At 38.7% G+C, this 21,347-nt stretch overlaps 1 protein-coding gene across 1 annotated transcript; it reads left to right on the forward strand.

The window, feature by feature from the left end:
- Positions 1-1,282: 1,282 nt before the first annotated feature.
- On the forward strand, positions 1,283-2,768 carry LOC128270679 (uncharacterized). Its single transcript, XM_053008090.1, is given in 2 exon segments — positions 1,283-1,297; positions 1,365-2,768. Coding segments are annotated over 2 exon segments (1,419 nt in total).
- The last annotated feature ends 18,579 nt before the right edge of the window (positions 2,769-21,347 follow it).

The following is a 21,347-nucleotide window of genomic DNA, read 5'->3' on the forward strand; positions in this document are numbered from 1 at the left end:
ATCGGCTCGCAAACCATACTCTTGCTTCTGCCTCCATCCTCCGTGCGTTGAATTGTTGAGTGACATCCGGAACATGTTGGCTAGAACGGATGGGGTTTTCGGCATGTCCGTTTGTTGCCACTTGCTACCATCAACACTGCACTGTGCTCAAGGACACCTTTGTCAATCCGGAGTGTAGAATGTGTGTGCCTTTATCAGGGGCATAATTTTTGAAGCGTCACGAAACAGGCTGGGCAGCATAAAGGCGCCAATGTGGGTCGCTTTACGACGTAGTATGACGGCTATGTAGAAACCGTTGAACCCTTTACTGATGATTCTTTCATACTTGCCCTGGCTCGTCCCTTTTCGGCTTACAAGAGGCAACTGAAATTTTGCAAGTTTTTTATTAATGACAAGCCATTCTTATTACACGTTGCATCAGTGTGGGTACTTCTACGAAACGGGATCATAATAAAAATTAATCAGTCATCCCTGTTATCCCTTTCGCGACAAAATTCTGAAAGGGGTGATTGTGGCATTCTTTTGAATGAAACTGCTATCGTGCAACGCTTCGTTTCTGCTATTTCATTATGTTGTAATACATTGTAATTTGTTGGAAAGTTATACATTTCACATCATTTTCCAAAATACGTTTGAATTCAATACATGTTAAATGGATACATGTTAAATGAAGTAAGCAAATGTTTCACACATATTATGTTTAATGTTATATTGAGAAAGATTGCCATAACTGTTGGCTTGACACCAATAAAGACACGTTAGGTACATTCCTGTTTTAGTTTCAATAGAGTACTACTTTCACGGTTTTTCCAGCATAAAGTTCACGAGCATTCGTTCAGCAATTCATGAATAATAAATCGGTTCCATCCTTAGTATTGTTTTATTATTCTGTTACTCACATCAAACTCATTACGTGTTTCAATTTTGAAAAATGCTTATAAATCATGCATACGGCCATCAGACTCCAGAGCAGGCAGCTCAGTTCTCGGTTCAGTGTGTAGTCAAAATGCAGTTGGTAAAGATGCATTTTTGGTTACCGTTCTTGTGGCTGGCACCCACTTCGATCCTGGCCACCAACAACCACCTGAGGCTGATTAATTTTGTGAGCCAAATAGCAGCATCACACTTTCAACATTGCCGGGAACTAGACTTCGTACAGTTAAACGACTTTTCCTTCATCAGCGAAGTTATGCGCCGGTTTCCTTTATTGCCCAGGTTCACGAGTGATCGATATTTAAATCGCCCGTCCAACCGCCCGGCTTGTGCTATGGTTTTTACATCAATGTTTAATGAACGGGTGAGTTCAAGGGTTGCCCGAGGACAGATGCCGTGTCCTGGAAGGTTAACATTCAATTTACTTACAGAATCACGGAACCAGAATTGGGTTCTCAAACCGGGTACGTTTACTGTACGTTGTGGCGATCGATGGCCAGGGTGAAGTGTTAGATCCTGTCTACGCCATCACTCAGCTGAAACGCAACCCGAAAGCTTTCCTCTACAACACAATCGTAGTACTATACAACACTTCGTTTGCCGTCTCCGCGTACTATTTCGATCCAGTTTGGGGTCGGTTAATGTCCATCGAGACGCCTAACTGTTCAATCTACCCACCAGTCAGTGGGTTGAGTGATTTGCGAAGTTATGTGTTGAGTTCCGCCTTCATTCCCGGAGAAGCTAACCTCGGGGTCATTTGGACCATCCTGCTCACGTTGGGTCATCACCGTAACGCCACAATACTGAAACCGATGGGTGTTCAGGCGAGTCAATTATTGACTCTTTCGGACGAGGCGAAGTGGCAATTTACGCTTCTCACCTTCGGACCTCAAGAGCACGCGACGTGTTTCTTCGTGCCTCGGGCTGGTCCTATACCAATTGGCTACATCCTTGTGGAGCCCTTCGATACCACCACGTGGGTATGCATCCTGCTGACAGGGGCCATCGTCGTGTTGCTTTTGAAGCGATGTGGTCGCCGCTACCAACAACGATCTTTGATGGGGTCACTCCTGATGCTGCTGCAGAGTGTCCTCACGTCACCGAACCGACTCGCAAGAAGTCATTTCGAACGACGGTTATTAACCATCTGCATGGTTGGTTGCCTGGTGCTTACGACGAGCTACCGATCGATTCTTGTGTCACTCATCTCTAACCCGGCTTTCTACTCCGAGCTGGACACCGAAGAACAGATCAACGCCTCTTGCGCTCTTTATATGATTACAGATGGTACCCTGGGACTGAGCGGACTCCCACATTTCCGGAACACGTTCGCCGATGAAGCCAGCTTCCGTGCCGGAAGCTCGTGTGCTTGTGGCAGTTGTTCGCTAGCACGGCTACTACGAAGATGACCCGAAATTGCCAACCTTTATCGCGTCTCGAGGCTACGCGTCCACCCATTTCCGATGCTGATCTCGCTGGTGGACTGTCACTATCCACCTTTCAATGCGCTCTTGCAGCTGTATGTAAGCACCTTTTTCGAGGCGGGAATCACAGAGAAGATATTAAATGAGGCCAGAGCACGGCTTAGCGATCGAGATGAGACAGAGGAAGGTCGTGGCACAAGCTTGGGTATGCGGCAGATGACAGTATCTGATTTGTACATTGTTTGGGTGGTGGGAAGCATTGGCTTGAGCATTGGCACGTGTTGTTTCTTTAGCGAGATTTTGCTTAATTTCATAAAACACAAATCAAGAATTCGAGAAGCATTTTGGTGTACGCCAGATATTCTGGATAAAAAGTGGAAAACATTAAAAAGAAATTTGAAGTTACGATAACAACAGATAATTTTACAATGTTTAAATGAAAAATATATCGTATTACTTGGTTTAGGGAGGCTTTGAAATTTGCGGAAGTTGTACGCGTAAAAGAGCAGCTCAACCGATAACAGTACAATGAGTTCACTTTTAGTTTTCATGAAGAACCTTCAACGGATCCGGAACAGAGTACAACAAAAGACGCAGCATCTCTGCATAACTCACAAAAGCGCTCTGTTATTGTTTCATCGCTCGACCGCGAACAATATACTCACATTACCTGCTGACAGTTACGTTAACATGCCAAACAAAATGTTTCATTCGATGCTGGATTCTAAACGCCCTCAGTTTTATGCTAATATTATGCTTCCGTGAACTGCGTACAGCTCAAAGTTTGTGCGTCAGATCGAGCAGCTGTAAGATATGAGGATGCCTTTTGTTTGGAGAAAAGATACTTCCGTTTGCTGAAGCATAAAGAGCGACGTTTAATGCAAAAAGCCTTGTCGGAAGTCAAGTCATAATTCATTCCTCCTTCGCTGATTTCATGTTGTGTTGAATTGTCTGCCATCGCATGTCACAAATGTGTAAACGGCATGAGAACATAAAATCTCCATTGCCGAACATGCAATGGAATAACCTTTACAAAACCTACAACCTACGATTAGTTACTAAATTAGGCCACTCGATGGTGGTTTCATTACAACATTTCTGATCGACTATTCCCGATAGACTATATTGAATCGAACCCTCAACGACTCGTGAAACAGTTATACAGCAACATTTCAACAATCCAACATTCTCACATATAAATTCCATAGAGACAATATAGAACTAAAGGGGAACCAGCAATCGATTTTCATCACCGTCCATTTTGCATCCTTCAATGTCACTTTTGATTTCAATTTATCAATATCCTTCATTCAACAATGGGGGCACCCATGTAGACTCAATTTGTGGTTCGTTTGCGATGTCTACAAAACGATTTCTTTAGTAGTGCAATGTGTTGAGTTTCCATTAAAGAACCAGATAACAATGATTTGTTTAATCATACGTCCCTATTCTAATTTCGCCTCGATTTAAAGAGTCGATGGACCACAGAATAATCCGAGCATTATTGAAAGGAGTAGTGAGGAAAATGTATTCAGTGCTAAATACTTGTTCATTGTTCCATTTGACCATGTCGTTTTGCTGTGACCTGTGTATCTTACCGTTTACTGTTTTAATTTTTGAATTAAATTAACGATTGAACAGATGGCGCATTCGTGCGTTATTTTGTTTTGACTTATGTGAACTGCTCTTCGAAAACGATTAAAATTCGTTTTTCTTCTTATCCGCAATTACAACCGCTGAAAATGTTTATTACACCAAATGAATGACAGAAGAATTTTAGATCAACCTTATTATGTTTCTTAATTATGTTTGCTCTGTATTTAAGTATACAGTGTGATTTATTCAAGATGACTTCAATCAAAGGCAAAACTAACGGACGATGCCAAGCTGTGCTAACAAACCATGATTTTAACGTTGATTAAGGCGTACCAAGTCGCGTAATCAAGCAGTTGTAAAAGATTTCCCCAACGGCTGCATTGACTGTCTAGTCTCCAAAAGAACTGGTCTGTGAAAAACGAAACAAACAGCTGGCGGAACATAATTGCGTTTGATGTGAAGATTGTTTGCAAGAAGGTGGCTTCTGTTCAAAGTACGAAACATTTACGCCTGCGTTTCGTCATTGACCAATTAAGAGAATGTAAAGTTTGCACTTTGAAACTGATGATTTTTCAAAGCTTGGTTTATGTTCTTTACGGTTCCTTACTCTATCGTTTGTCGCGAACAACAAATTAAAAATTAAAGGTAAACGTCTACAAATTATAATACGTTTTGGGAAATGCAACGGATTTTTAGATTCGAAGCCTTTTGATTTATTCAACCATATTCTTTATTTACTGTAATACTTTATGTCGTTTGCTATTTTTCTACAACTTTAAATTAAGCATTTGATCCTCGTTACAAAGTCTTTTTTAAGGAAAAAAAATATTTTTTGAATAAATCTAACGAAACGCCATCAACACAAAAAACTATATAATATACTTTTGCTTTCTGCTTCTCCAAGTTATTATACGGCTTATGAACTGAAACTTTCTTTCAGTCCATTGGCAGCACTTGTGATCCACAGGACATCTGTACAGCCTCGTTTTACTTTACATTTGCATCTCAGCGACACCATATTGTACGTAACGTCTACTTCTGTGTCGCACTGATCCTTCTTTGCGGTTGAGCCGTTTGCCAAAGTGCCTCACATGCTCGAGACTCACATGCCTGAGAACTGTATTGATCCGACGCAGCGTCTTGTTGGATCATTCCAACGACGCGTAGCAGAAGACGATTAAAAGACGGCAAACTATTTTCCACCGTAACATAGGCTTATCCTTGAAAAGGGAAGGACACCCCGAAGCCAGTCGACGGAGCTGGTAAAGTGAAAAGGGTTTATCGAAGACCACACGATGTGGTTACTGAACCAAACACATCGGAACGACACTTGGGTTAATGGATTTAGTTTTGGGAAAGTTTAATTATATTTTACGGGAAATTACGCTATGCAGACCAGAATGAATCTTGCCACTACGGATTGCTTGTATGCAGGGGATTAAAACATCGAACGATAAACTAATCGATAAATAGAGAGGATTTTATTAAGTTCCTCAGTTCAATAATGCCACAAAAACAGCTTCTTTTTCTTCATTTTTACTTCCATGTTTGTTAATAAACACCTTTACAACATAAATTACGTTCCGTGAGCTCTAATGTTCTTAAACCGTTCTCAAAAGTGTACTTGGCCAATTATGCAATCATCAATATTTCAAAACATTTTAAATATGCCAAGCGATGCTCAAAATTGTTCGTAAGGGACCACAGCATTTCGCATTCCTCCAATTCAAAAACTGTACCCATTAATTAATTTATTTACGTTATTCGATTATATAACGAAGTTTCTCTTTCCATTTGTTGCTTCGTTGCAAAGTTTGTTGTTTAAGCCCTGATCACACTTAGTCAATTCAATTAACTAAAAGCGAATTCTACCTCAACGATCGAAAAATGCCACAAACCAAACGACAGCCAAAACTCTTTTGGATATCTCCTCATGATTCATGCCATTTCTGCTTCTGTATTTGCCGAGCACTCGTTGTGTCTAGGTCTCAATTAAAAAAAGCTAAAGGACTGTCATGTACCTTTAAAATTGATTACCTATCTGTTGATCTGATTTTTGACAGAGAAATATCAAACTTCTACAAGCTGTGAAACAATATTAGTTACTTTACTGTATTGGAGCCAGCATTTAATATTTTAAGAACATGTTTCATGTGCCCATTCACTCGATTTCAATTTTGGTATGTTATTATAAAAGCTATTAAGCAGGTTTCTTATTTGTCTCTTCAGATTTGCAGAACGTTGCAGCTTAATTAGGCTTATCCGTCCTGCGGTTTCTGTTCTATTCCTAGTGAATGATAGTCATGGCTTGTGAACTGCCCCTGTTTACGTAGTATAATGGAATTCCTTACATATAAATTATTGGCAAAAAGTTGGAACCCGATTCCATTTTCTATTGCATTGCAGGACTCAATGGGAATTGTCCGTTAATTGAAAATCTGAGAAATAAATCTAACGAATTGGTTTCAAACGTGGGTACAGAGCGTTTTCAGTTTCATATTTAACACGACGTCCAGAACTGGCCAAACAAAACCCAACTCAGCATGAGCGTATTGGCACCCACTGCGAAAGAAGCCGGTGGAAAGCTATAAATTTTCTGCACATTTATTAAAACGAAATTATTCCCATTATTGTTGGTTATTATTTCACCGAGATGTCCTGCTGCGCTACTGCAAACTTTTCCATCCCCAAACTGAACAAAGTGAATTCAAAGGGAATTCAACGCCATAACTGTATGATGTGACGGTATTTCGGAATAAATAGTGTCACTCGAGGGGTGAGAAAATCCTTCGACGATGTTGAAGCATTCGGAGCATTCCCTTATCCAAAGGATAAACGAATCCATGCTTGCCATTATCTCAAACCATGCAAGCGGACCATCGGATGGAAGCATAAAAGAGTGAAATATGATATAGCTCGCTTTACGCTATTGACAACTTTTCACGTGAAAATGATAGAATGCTTTCCGCATCATAACGATACTGCAATCGATGAGGCATTAACATTGCATAAACGAGGCATTTTTAACAGTTAAGGATTCCACCAGAATTTATAATGTAAATCGTTTCCTTGATGAAAGCCAAACATGTCACCCAAACATTTTCTTAAAAACTTACTTCACAATTGAGCTACATTCGATACAAACATCTTTAAATTGTTACCAAATGTTTGATAATTGAACCTGGCTACACTGTAAAAATATTTTACTTGTAGAAATGCTTATTATAAACATAACAATTACAAACAAATATAAACAAGGCGGATAAAACAAGCGAAAAAATGCATCAAATAATGAAAACGACTTTCTTTTTCTTTGAAGAATGGATAGGGCCGTATTTATTAAACGACTGTTAAGAAAATCAAATATGATCACCCCTTTCACAACTTATTACCTTATTGAATGATGGAAAACAATAGCTACTGACCATTATTTCCATATAAATGCATTGCTAGTCTCTAGTCTGGCGAGGAACGAGCTTAGTGCAGGTGAGACATACCATACATTCTAACACAGATGTCTCGCGCCGTGGCCATTTCAGCTGCAACAATGCATATGCTCGCCTCGCGGTTTGTTTGTTCACACAGCGTTTAGTCTGTTGGACATTGTTACCCAGCTTTCGTTCCACGGTTGACGGATTCGAAATCATGCTGGTCGTTGTTTCCATGTTTCAGGTAGACAGTGCATTTTCATCAGGATACGCACGAGCATTGCGTGTGGTACGTGCATCGCATACTTGCAGCATGCACTTGACCCGCATCTGCATCGGTCCATCGCATTGAAAACTCTTCCCCAGGTTCTGGCTCAGGCATTTGTGACAATCGATTATGTGTTTGTATGTGTGATTGCTAAGCATTATTTTAAATTCCGAAATGTATCGCCCTGTTCCATAAAATGGCCGTGGAATACAAAAGGCTCACATCAGCACATTACGTTAATTTTATATTATCCCCACCAATCCTAAATTTCACAAGTTTTAACGTAAAATACATCCGTTAGCTTACTGAAGGGGTTTTCGGTTTTCTTGAAGCTATCTCACTTAACCATCAATCAAAGCCGATTACCGAACAAAATGTGAGAAATCATCAAGCTTACAGATCAAATATTGAGTTAGGAGCCAACGTGCACCTTCGTCCCTTAGCCAATGAAAGGTGGTTTTGTTGGCGATCGAGTTAAAAAATACCCGTCCCAAGAAACCAGTTGGTTTGTTTGAATAGGATCAAAGGATTGAATGAAAGCTGTATGGCTTTCTTAAGACTGAACGAAATTTAATACCCGCAGATGGTGATTTGTTTACCAATAGATTTGGTTTCACGCTTTTTTCGATTGCGAAACCGACCCGTCAAAAACGAATCAAGTTTCCCATTGTTGAGAGCGTTTCCTTTTCGAACAGAGGATCGCACAGCTAGGCAAAGATTTCGTTCAAGTAGTTTCCATAATTTGTGAAAGGTTTCATGATTTTCAAGCATATTCATCTGTAGTTTTTGTAATGTAAGGTAGAGTTATGTAACATAAAGAACACAAAAATCAGTTAATAGCTGAGCTAACAGAAAAAAATAGCTGAGCATGTCAAATAAAGAGAGCACAATAGCAATAAACCACAATTCCTCCTTTTTTACTATAAAAAAAATTGGAAACATGAGTATTTTAAATGACTCATGACCAACGGCAGTACAGTCTAACGGTCTTAAGCTTGATGATTTGTTAAAATGATTCTGCTTTTAAAATGCTTTAAAATCTTTTATAGCATAAAATTAAATTTGTGCAACATTTTGATCTGCTAGTATTATGTTATGGAACACGCAGTGAACGAAACATAAAAGTCTTATGTGTCCTTCTCATTTTGTGTCTTCATATTACGATAATTGAACATGAATGGATTTGCACACATTTCAATTTAAAAAGGGGGGGAATCGACCCACATCAGGGAGACTACAGTGGTGCATATATGTTCATAAATAAATTACTAATTATTCCGAAATGGTTTGAAATTATTCAAATTTTCCGCCGTCTGGTAATTCATTTGTGGTTTTCTACCACATTACTGTTGCATATCACCAATATACGCAATGAATTACGCGCTGTGCAGCGCATTTCAGAGAAAACGTAGGATCCCTTCATAAAACAATAAAATAAATGATTGGTTCATTTGTTCTGTCTTTAGTAGGTTTCGAAGTAGCAAAAAGTCTTTGACATTGTTCTTTTATCAAAAGTAGAATTGAATTTACAACACTCGAACAAGGGGTTCTGTGAGAAGTTGCAACAAAATGCAGCTCTATATTCTCCTATATTCACTCAAACCAAAAGCATGATCCTTGAAGCCCTTTGATTTTAATGTCATTGGAGTTGGGTACCAAATCGTTACTGACACAGATTAAACGGAAGTGTGACAACTTTTGTCCATTCGTTGAAAGTGCTCAGGGAAATTGAATACACATCTTCTGATAGTAGAAAACCATTTCAATGCTCGCAAGATTGTTGGTCACACTCTTTACTTACCTTGTAGTCCTTACGGACATACCATGTAAACGAGTATCGTTGCACTTTGAAAGCACCGACAGAGAGAATGAAAGAGAAAGAAACAGCACCCAAAGGAGGAAAGTGAGTGGAAAACCAATTTTGTTCAAAACGCTTGCACATGCTATGAATATTAATGAGGTAAAGTTTTCCATAAGGATACTCCAAGGAGCGATTACTCGTCGGAAGAGTGTTGAATGCAAATGTCTGCTATTCAATAGATAGTTTGCAAGTACTACCGTTTAGTTTGGCGTAGTGCAAAGCTGCGAACCATGGTTTGCGTTACGTTTTATGCAGTGTTCAAAATCAAACAAATTAAATTCACTCTCTTTAGCAGCAGATACAAAACGTGTTTCATCGTCCTGACCTCGTCGCGGTGTTTCGGGTTCCATGAGCATTTTAACTTTAAATTTTATTAAACTCGTATAAGAATGACAGAAAAGCCTCGACTCTTGTATGTTGTAGACACACTACTACCACACAAGTCCTTGAGCTTCAAGCGCAGTAAGGACAGTGGAGATCACACACGCGCTGTTCTCGTTCGATTAAAACCAAATCACGACCTAAATTTGTGTCGTTACTAAAAGGTAGAGCGTTTGCTTCCCAGTCACGTACGGAAGTCCTTGTAATGGACAGGTGCCACATGGTAGTAGTCACCACGATCAGGACTTCCACTCGTTACGGGTATCCTTGGCTTTTGATGTACGAACAAAGGTATGTAAAGTGAAGATTAGGACAGTAGCCAGAAAGTTTCTGTGGGAAATGTGTTGCATTTTATACATGTTTGCCATTGTATACCATCGCTCATCATTCTTTCGATCGTTTTTTCGCCTTTTACTTACATTTTTCTACTTTTTTCATTCTGTTCATTTCATTTTATTCCTATTTTTTTATTTAAAAAAAATTACTAGCAATGTTTGGCAAATTTATGCTTCTTAAAATAGTTTTGAAGGCAGCTAATAAACAGTAAGTATGTAAGACCGACTGAAACTACTCCGTCCTTGCAGTACTATGTTAGTGCTGATATTATTTTATTCAGCTCTCTTCAGTCATTGCAAATGGTGCCGATTATCAAGGCGATTGCCTCATTAATTTAATTACCGTACATGAGAACCCGGCTCTCAAGTTATCTTCGGGGCAACAATTTTCCTGAAATAGTGCTGTGCTAAAGTTCAAAGGCAATGTATGACTCATAATTAACACCAATCAACGGCTTTTTGTACTAGCAAATTACAAGCCCGTGCTACAAATGAAGCCATCGGGTCAGTGAAGTAGCAAAATCGATAATTAAAAGCAGTCCGGGATATTTTTAACCTTCGATCTCCCGTGACAGCATAAAGGGCAACAACCATCAAAGCAACTACCAGTGGTATCAAAAGATTTTCATTTTCCAAAATATGTTAAGGTTGATACTATACGATAAGGTTATATTGGCACTGATAATTGAAATCCCCAAAATCCAAGTTATTCTAGTCTGGTTTTTAACTCTGCTCTATTCTGATTTTACTATTCTACATACTTTCATTCATAAACAATAAATTAAATGTGTATCAATAGTTCTTCGCTTCGGTAGTTTGTGAACTCTTCTTTGGCTAAATTCTATTACTTTATCAGTGTTTGTTGGCTGTTGAAGATGGACGCTGTGGTCAATATACTCATGGAAAGTATTCAAGAAAAAGTCATCAAAGAATTAATGGTCCTTTAGAATGATGTCCTCGTTAAAGATGAAAGTGAAAACAATTTATGGTCTGTTCATTGTTATTCCAAAACCCTCACTAAAGAATAGCAATAAACGTACTCAAACTCAGCTAGTTAATTAACAGCGTTATCGGGAACGTAATAAAATTCATTAATTAATCAGACCGACCTGGCAGCAACCGCGCATGGACTCAGTAAGGTTCATTTTGATCGTAGTAAATGATTTTTATTCCTCTGTGTCCTCGATAAATTCTACCTCTTCTCCTTTTTTCAAGTTGGTATTCTCAGTCACACACAAACGCACATCTACATATGACAGTTTCTTCAATTTTCAAATCGACTTACAAACACTTCATTCCTTACATGAAATACCATAAACTGTTCTTTGTAAGCGTGAGTAAGTAACACCATGTAAGGCTGTGAATAATTTTATTTCAGGACATAATTAAAACCTGTGATGGTTTCGTCCCTTGTAAAACCTCAGTGTCTCGATGGCCCTGAGATATGATGGAAAATAAGTACAGTATATTATGGGTTGTTGTAAAACGGCAGCATGTAAAATAGTTTTCTGTACAGTTTTGCAAGAATGAAACACTCTTTTGAAGGTGTGGAAGGATGATTATACAACATGAGGCGTAAACGTTTTGGGTATTGCCCAGTGATTTGAACCATTCGTGGACCAAAAACAGTCTGAAGAGCTTACATGTGTTAAGCACACATCAACATTCTCATCTTCTTCATCCTGAAGGGTAAGATTGACGATGCATGTAATTGCTGGTCATGAAAATGATGTGGTTGCGCATGGGTTGCCAGTTCGCCGTTGACCGTGGCGAATTTAATGATACAGTCGAAGCAAAATTGGTGAATCAAAAAGCGATGGCATGAATATGTCAACAAAAATAAACGCATAAATCGCTAACGAAAGAGTGGACATTTATAACATGCTGTATGTCCTTGCAAATTGCTCTCTGTCTTTTCGGCTTGAAGGATATTAATTTGATGAATTCATGAGTCAACAGTACAATTACAAAATTAAGAATGATTCGAGCTCAGTTATACTTCTCTTGTCAATCATACACCATGAAAACCAGAAATTAATGCGTGTAAAAAAAACAATCGAAGGTGATTGTGTTAGTTGTGTTTCTATATAATTCTTATAATAATTTAGTATCATTGTTGAATTTTCGCACATAGATAGATAATATTTTTTCTCTTGATGCGTGCGACATAAAATTTAAAATATTTTGAAATTTTTGTATCATATTCTTTTGATACACTCATAAACATATTACTTTCTCCTTCTGCTAGCATAGTCAATACAGAACCTTAATATAAACTTTATTCATTCTCACCATCATCTTCAATGGCTTTAAATATTACCACCTGTGTTTATGTTCGCCGAAATTTCCTTGACCCGTCCTCGATTGGAGATGCGTTCAAGTGCACTGCGGGCACAAAATTTGCATTGTACTATGAAGGAACGCGACACTGGTCATAATGGTACTCAGTTGAAGAAATCAGCGGACGCCAAGATCCGAGAGTTTGAGGAAGAATACCTCCGAGCCGGCTTAAACAAATTCGAATGCCTCGTTCCGCAGTCAAGTTAAGGCGCAACCGGTTATGATGCAAGTGGCAAACGCGTGTTAATTAGCCGCTAGTTACTGGACGTCTTAGCGAAGCTGTACTTCTTCTTCCCTTGACATGACACATCTTAGCATTACCCTAAGACTTTATTGTTTATTTGTCTTATGCTCATTATTTACTCACACTCTTGCTGGTTTCTCATCAATTTATGAATTTTCGAATTTGGCGACGTAAGATAATGCGGGTTTGCTTGACTAATAGGAAAGCTCGGTAGTTGAGCCATTAAAAGTACTGTTGTTCGTCACTGTTGCTATGCTGCCAATGATAAGCAACGATCTGAATACAATCCTTCATCCAGATTAGTTTCTTGATGGGCACTGGTTGCGATTTCTCTTCTCGCTTATAACAGAAGAAGAAACAAAAATGATCGTGTGATGACACGTGAAACTTCTGAAACTTGAACAATAATCACTGCGAAAATCAAAATCAACCGAAAGCTCTGAATTATTCGATTGAGATCAAACATTGTAATAGTACTGTTGTAATTTGGCCTCTACTTAGGCCGACACAAACTAACACGTTGGGTTATGTTTAAAACGGTGAAATATTATTTAAGATACCTATACCTTCCAAGTTTAGTTTTAAACAAATTACTACTATAATTGCCAAAGCAATACCTTTCATCTAACGCCGCAATAATTTTTATAATGCTTACAGCAGTTTCAAAGTGATTTCAAAACTTGGTCAAACCTTACAAAGAGCACTGTTGAGTCGCGATCAACAAATAATACACGTAAAAACAGTTTTGCCAATCGGCTTCGTTATTTCTTCTTAAATACACGAACGCACGATCAAACTTTATTACACGGCTATATCTCTTTCTAAGTCCACTTCCAGATCGCAACTGAATCATTTTCTCCCTCACCTTCAATATATATCCTCGGGTTTTTGCGCCCCCTGTCTTTTGGTCTACTACTTTGTTGTCAACCTAGATTCCAGGAATTCTCACTTGCGCATACGCTTTCCTAGAATGCTAGTTGCAACATTGTATGTGTTCCCCGAATTCTCGTCACAACATTTTATTTACATTTTATTATCCCCGAATTATCGTCGCAACATTCTATGTGTTCGCCGAATTCTCGTCGCAACAAGCACAGTTACAAGTTTATATTTAAAATAAAAAAAAAATTACGTAATAAATGTTGTAAGGATTTACGGAAAGACTTTTAATCTCTTTACATTTGTCATCATTTCATTTCATTTAATAAAAAATCGCTTTTCTGCTTTTCTGCTATTTTATTGCTATTGCAAATAGATGATAAGGAAAATACATTTACTTAAGCTCCACGGATATTTTGAAGAATTGTTAACTGATCAACTAAGTTGGGTAGGTTGGTGTAATCAATCAACGTGAACAGGCTATATATTAACGTACTGCAATTTTGCTGAAACCCATAATCAACCTTAAATAATGATGTCGCGTTTGCATCATTTGCTGCGACCATACCGAATCCTGTCACGCACCTGTCACAACCGTTTATCGAGTGGTCCATCAATATCAATAACGTAATTATGCTCAGCCGAGTGTATGCTGATTGTGCATGGTGATTGCAGGAGGTTATACCTCGCTAGAAAATAGTCGATGCACGATGCACTGTATTGGTGTACCATTGATCGAACCATTGAACCGGCTCGAAAACGAACACCACGAAAATTTGGAGGGTCTCTTGGTGTTTGTGATAAAGCACGTGGTGCCGCTTGTCCTAATTTGGCGCATGTAGTTGGCGTAGGTTCAACTTATCCTCATCCCCATCCAAAGGAATACACGCATAGAGATATCGATCCCTGATAGATAAATTGAATGTAAATTCGAGTCCTGCCCGTGTCGTGGTGGTGTGTGCATACCCAGGGCAAAAACAAGGTCCTCATCCGATGCGTTCAGAAGAGCGGGCCGCGAAATTTGACGCTAATTGCATTAGTTGCACCAATGTTGATCTGCGTTGACCACCGACTCTCGAAAGTCACTGGCAATCGGCCATCCTTACTCGACATATTTCGTCCAGATGCTCCATTCAAATTGAAGTGTAGTTTGCGTCAAGTGAGTGTCATAAACATCTAAATTTGCCTCAATTGCAGCACTCGCCAGGTCATTAGAAGACCTCAAAATGACAACATGAACCAACACTTCACCGTTGATTGTCCTGGCATTTTAGGACTCTTTAGGTCATTAGAATACTTCAGAATGGCATAAATTACCCCTTGACTGTTGGTTGTTTTCCCCGTGATATCTAACTTAGAGCCACGCAACTTGTTAGCTTCATCCAAAAGAAGTAGAGGTTTATTGTACCGAAGCACTTGGTACATCATTTTAAATTAATCAATTGTCACACTTTTGAGTTTAAATTTTGTTTGCATCCAGCCGGTATTGTATAGTACAACCGTTCAAGTAACCTTTTAATTCTAATTCATTCATTCAAATTGTTTCTACGTGCACAGGTCTACGTGCTCCAATAGAAATCAACAATTTCATTTACAATCATGTTCATACAGTGACAGAGTTTGTGAAGCAGAAAACGGATCAACCAATTCTTTATCCCTAGAAAATGAATATATTTCGAAACGAAATGACATTTTCAATAGCATCCCTGTCGTGACATCTGTCTTTTATTCAAACTCAATAGCAATCCTTGTGGGTTTCATCCTTTAATGTTTTTACTGACCTACATTACTCAACGCATGATCAGCTGATGTCCTTTCAGGTGATCCATATTAAATCAGCATCTATGTCGTTCTAAGGAAATTAGAAAAGTCTGTGAAGCAACATAAAAGGCTCTAAATCCCTGTCCTTCGAGGCACGCAAATAATTTTCTCATAATTCAATTTCGCCTCACAAAACCATGATGCTCACCATACTGCATCCTTTATCCGCAATACACGTATTAGAGAAATCAAAATTGAAAAGCATTCTACAAACCCGTTGTCTGAATGGCACTGGCATAGATCTAGGACTCGCTTGTAGATAGGCTTCTGTGACACAACTGCAGCATATTTTTACAAATATCGTTGAATTATGTTTTGTGGCTTGTACACGGTATACATACCGTCTATAAATGCGTAACGGTTGTTTGTGAATCGATTGACCTAGCAACTAGCTCAACTAACACTACAAAAGAGTGCATCAAACCCAGTATTAGAAAAAAATCTACTCAATTGTGTCCATATAGTAAAGTTGATATAAATCATTCATGGCGGGGTTAACTTCCTGTTTCTTACACTAGCTTTTGATATCTCAAACAAAGCGAAGTTATAACTCGTCAAATAATCTTATAATGCCTATTAACTGACTTGAACAGAAAATCAATTTTCTTTTCAACGAAAAAATATCTAGAATATATCTAGTAAAAATATATAGATATAAGATGGACAACAAATAATAAATCTCGCTCAGCTATGCGAACTGTTTGAGACGGTACCTCATCAAATTTCACTTAGAAGAGAACGAAATCATACTTTCATCAGATATTCATCTATTGCTCTTCTTTATGACCATGACTTTGCATTAGTCATGCAACAACATATGATACCACGAAAAAAAATCATTGGTCGTCCTCCATATCGAGTTCTATGCATTCTGGCGAGAAGCCACAAATATTGAATGCAAACCGTAAGTGAGAAGGTGGTTTGAGTTGATGCTTGGTACTCAACGGTGCAATTTGATGAATATGCAAAAATATGATAACGCAGCGAAAGCTCAATGCGGTTTCTGGAGATAGTTCAAAAATGATTATAATCGTATTTACAGATTTTTCCTCTTTTTCGTCTACTTTTTTCATAAAATATACAACCTAGTCATGGATTTCTTTAATGTTGACTTGATGACTTTGATATTTTAATAAATTCGATTCCACTACCACAGTGGAATGAACTTTCCATAAGTTATTTTTTTTCTACGTTTATATCTACACTATGATTAAGCGATCAGGGATATAGGAACATGTAAGAAGAAATTGTTAAACTTGATAATATCAGTGGCAAATAAATCATCATTTGTGTGCTACGTCTTCAACGTGTTAGTTTGGCCATGTCTATGTTAATGTATAGATGAAAGTACCTTTTTCGTTTCGTTTTTGTAATTTCGTTTGTTAAGAGCTAGGGATCAACTTACTAATAAGTAGATACCCATACCCTGAAAAAATAGAAAATTGGTGTAAGACGTATTCGTTTTAAATTCTCAATAATTTGGATCTGCCATTCATAAAAATGCAATAAACAGCTGCGATACTTTGTCAGATCGCAGCATGAAAACCAATACAATTTGCCTTGGGTAAAAATCAATATTCGGTTCGATGTTCGATTTTCAACTTTTACTTGTGCTTTTTACGATCTTAAGACTGTACAAAGGTTCACAGCTGTGAAAAATGATGAAAAAGGTTCATCAACCTACTTTCGCAATCTTCTCAGTTTTCTTTCGTTATAGCTTTCTTCACGCCAGCATTGTCGAATCAACTTTGGGGAAATTGGTACCCGAAGTTTATCAAACATGTTGATTACGCCAGATTCAGTCAGATTGATTAAAGACTCGAAATGAAAAATTGTATCCTGCTGTATGTTATGGGCATCGATGTTGAAAAATATGAGAATAGAAAATACGGGACAAAAACCACCATTTCTCCTTGGATTGCGATGCTCACTCACTCAGTTTTTGCTTAGTTTAGGAAGCAAAATATAGTATTATTTATTCTAAAATAGTCAAACTGTAAGCAACATTTTTTTTAAATTTAATATTTGATTCTTTCAATCTACACGCATTTAATTCGCTGCTTTTCCGTTTCCTTTTAAAGTTAATGAAAAATTCGATAAATTTTTATGATGACAAAGAAAAATTTACCATACCAGACCAAAAACTTAAACTACGTGGTAGCACAACTAATGGAAATGGTACTAATGGAATGGTAAGTCCAATACCCACATTGACAAAACGCGGCAACATTGTGGTAACAGGCGTAAACCTACAGGTAACCCACACAAGTATTGTTAAGCTCCTCAAGAATTCGTTAATAATCAATACTATTTACAATGATACCACGTTGCATCGATTCCCACGCATTTCTCTTCTTCCTTTTTTTACTGAACTTGTCCCGGATTTTCATCCGATCCCTTGTGGAACGTCCACTTCTACAGTTGAAATTGGCAAATCCTTTAATGGATGTTGATTTTACTATTCCCTTTGTTCGGATCGTCCTAAAACAACACCATGCAGTCCCCTCAAATTGATTTTGTATGGTAAATTTTTTTCACATCTACATATTGCTGTGGGGAATAAAAAGAACATCGGTAGCTACACCTGTGTCAAGCAGAACTACGCTTACAAACGAACTTTGCAAACGATAAAGCTTTTCGTCTTTGGAAAGTTCGGCAAACTGATTTAATGTTCTGAAGGGTTGACAGTTTTTAAAATGTTTTAAAAATATTTAACAAAAAATTTCAATAATTTTCAAACAAGTAATTTTTAAATGTACAAAGTTTGTTTCAGCAGTATTTTTTTTGTTAATCGAATTCTTCTTGAGCGTGTTCAAAAACGGCATCTAAAATCTTTCAGCCCCATCAGTTCTTCTGTTTTCCACAAAATAAACCTAACCTAGCGTATGCCTATCTTTCGGTGACTGTCGATCATTTCAGAACTAAACACGAGCTTAGATACTAAAAAGTAATAGATATCCAATAGCTGCCTTTGTTCTGATAGAACAAATTTAGAAAATTTGATTGAAAGACGTGATTAAGTTGTAAATATTGTAAATAATTACAGTCATTTCGCAATGTGCTGTCTAGTGTATCAATGCAATTTATATTTAAAAAAATATAGATTAAATCAAGGGCATATTCTATTCTGTGAATCAAAACCAAACCCCGAATATTTCTTTTCATATTTCAATGAAGCCAATCATCTTTCACCAAACTAAATAGCTACAAATGCACCCGTAATTTAAAATACTTTAAAATCCTTTTTTCTCAAATAACCAGCATGAATTTGGTCATGTTTTGTGTTGGTCACGGAATTGATCTATCTATTGGTGGCGTGAACGCCCGATTCGGGCTATGGCCGCTTGTATCGAAACCCTCCAGCTGTCTCGGTCTGCTGCCCTGCCTCTCCAGTCTGCTACACCGAGCAGGTCCTCGCTGGCCTTACGGACGCTGTCCTCCCATCGGGCTCTTGGCCTACCGACTGGTCTCCTGCCGTGTACCGTTCCCAATAGCGTTTTCTTTGGTATCCTTGTTTCGTTCATCCGTATAATGTGGCCCGCCCATTGCAATTTTTGTTTCTTTATCATGGTGGAGACCTCTGGGTCATCGAACACTGCATAGATTTCACTATTATGCCTGATCCTCCAGTGCTCTCCATCCTTCACTGGGCCTAGTATCCTTCTGAGGATCTTTCTCTCAAAGGCATTAATTTTGTTTTCTTGGGACTGGGTTAGGACCCAATTCTCTGAGCCATAACACAGGACAGGGCGGATTATTGTTTTGTACAGCCTTAGTTTGCCCTGTCTGTGTACTATCTTTGACTTTAGTATGGGTAATATTGAGAAATATGTCCGGTTGGCTGTTTGTATCCTCCGGCTTATCTCTCCCTCCTCACTACCATCATCTGCTAGGTTGGTCCCAAGGTACACGAAATTTTCGACATTCTCGAGGTTGTGATCGGCAGCTGTGTTGTTGTTTTGTCTTTGTCTTTGGGAGCGCTGCCTGCGGGACTGTGTCATGACCTTTGTTTTATCCTTGTTTATCTTGAGACCTGCCAGTTCTGCAGCTCTGTCCAGTTGCTGAAAGGTCTCTGTGGCCAACAGTTGTGATCGAGACATGATATTAATGTCGTCCGCATATGCAACTATCTGTGTCAGTTTAGTGCAGAGTGTCCCCTTTGTGTCCACTGGAATCATGCGGATCACTCGTTCCAGGGCAAGGTTGAACAATATAGGAGACAGCCCGTCTCCCTGTTTTAGACCGCTATCTGTCGGAAAGCTCGCAGATAGTTCTCCGTTTATTCGAATACATGCCGAGGTATCGCGCAGACATAGCTGAATCATTCTGATTAGTTTGTTGGGAATACCAAACTCTACTAGAGCCGTATATAGGCTGTTTCTATTTATACTGTCGTAGGCTTGTTTGAAGTCAACGAAAATTTGATGGACGTCGACGTTGAATTCCCAGCATTTCTGGAGAATGTTTTTTACACAGAATATTTGATCAGCTGTTGATCTTCCCGGTCTGAAGCCACCTTGGTACTCTCCTATAATGGTCTCCGCTATTGGTCGTAGTCGGTTCTCCAGCACTTTGGCCCACACCTTGTATGCCGCACATAATAGTGCTATCCCTCTGTAGTTGGTGCAGTCTAGGCGGTCTCCTTTCTTGTATATTGGTACTATAATACTTCTTCGCCATTCCTCGGGTATGCACTCTGTGGCCCATATTTCCAGTATTAATTTGTGCATCGTGATGGCTAGATTGTTACCGCCGTGTTTGAGTAGATCCCCAGATATATCATCCATACCAGCGGCTTTATTATTTTTAAGTTGGGCTATGGCCGTTCCTACCTCTATTTCCGTTGCGGTTTCATAGTTTTCGTCCCTGTTTATGGTCGTTTCCCGATGGTTTATGTCGGTGTTGTAGTTGGGGTTTAGTAGTTTTGCGAAATAATCAACCCATCTTTCTTTTATGTTGGCCATGTCTCCTATGATATTTCCATCTGCGTCCTTACACCGTGTTGTACGAGGTGTGAAACCCTTCTTATACATGTTCACGGTCTTATAGGCTCGTCTTGCGTTGTTGTTTTGGAAGTCGGTATTCATTGTTTCTATTTGTCTGTCGGCCAGGAGTCTTTTCTTTCTCCTACACAGTCTGTCAGCCGTTCTTCGTAAATTGTCATATGCTTCTTTCTTGGCTCTGGTTGGTATCTGCAGGTAGTTTGTATATGCAGCTGTTTTCTTGTCAACTGCTTTTTTGCACTCCTGATCGAACCAGTCTTTGTTTTTTGATTTGTGCTTAAAACCAATAGAGCCCTTTGCCGCTTCGACGACTGAGGATTTGATGTGTGCCCACATTTCTTCCACTGAGAGATGGTCGTGGTTTTTACTTAGTGCTTGGTTCACTAAACTTCTATATCTATCTGACATTTCTCTTATTTTTAGTTTCTCGATGTCGTACATCTTAGGTCTCTCTCCGGTTATTTTTGGATTATAATAGTTTCGTGCTATTTGGCAACGAAACTGTGATCTCACCAAGTAATGATCTGAGATAATGGCCCCTCTGCTGCTTTTCACGTTCAGTATGTTGTTGGATATTCTCTTGTCTACTATTATATGATCGATCTGGTTAAATGTTCTTCCGTCTGGTGACGCCCATGTTTGCTTGTGTATATCTTTTCTGGGGAATTGAGTAGATTTGATGATCATGTTTCTACTGGCTGCTAAGTCTATCAAACGTAGTCCATTGTCATTTGAGTTTTCGTGCAGGCTGTGTCCCCCTGTTATTTCTCTATGTAATAGTTCTCTGCCCACCTTAGCATTAAAATCTCCCATCATGATCTTGACATCCCCTAC

The sequence above is a fragment of the Anopheles cruzii genome, chromosome 3 (genome assembly GCF_943734635.1).
Source record: "Anopheles cruzii chromosome 3, idAnoCruzAS_RS32_06, whole genome shotgun sequence".
Taxonomy (NCBI): Eukaryota; Metazoa; Arthropoda; class Insecta; order Diptera; family Culicidae; genus Anopheles; species Anopheles cruzii.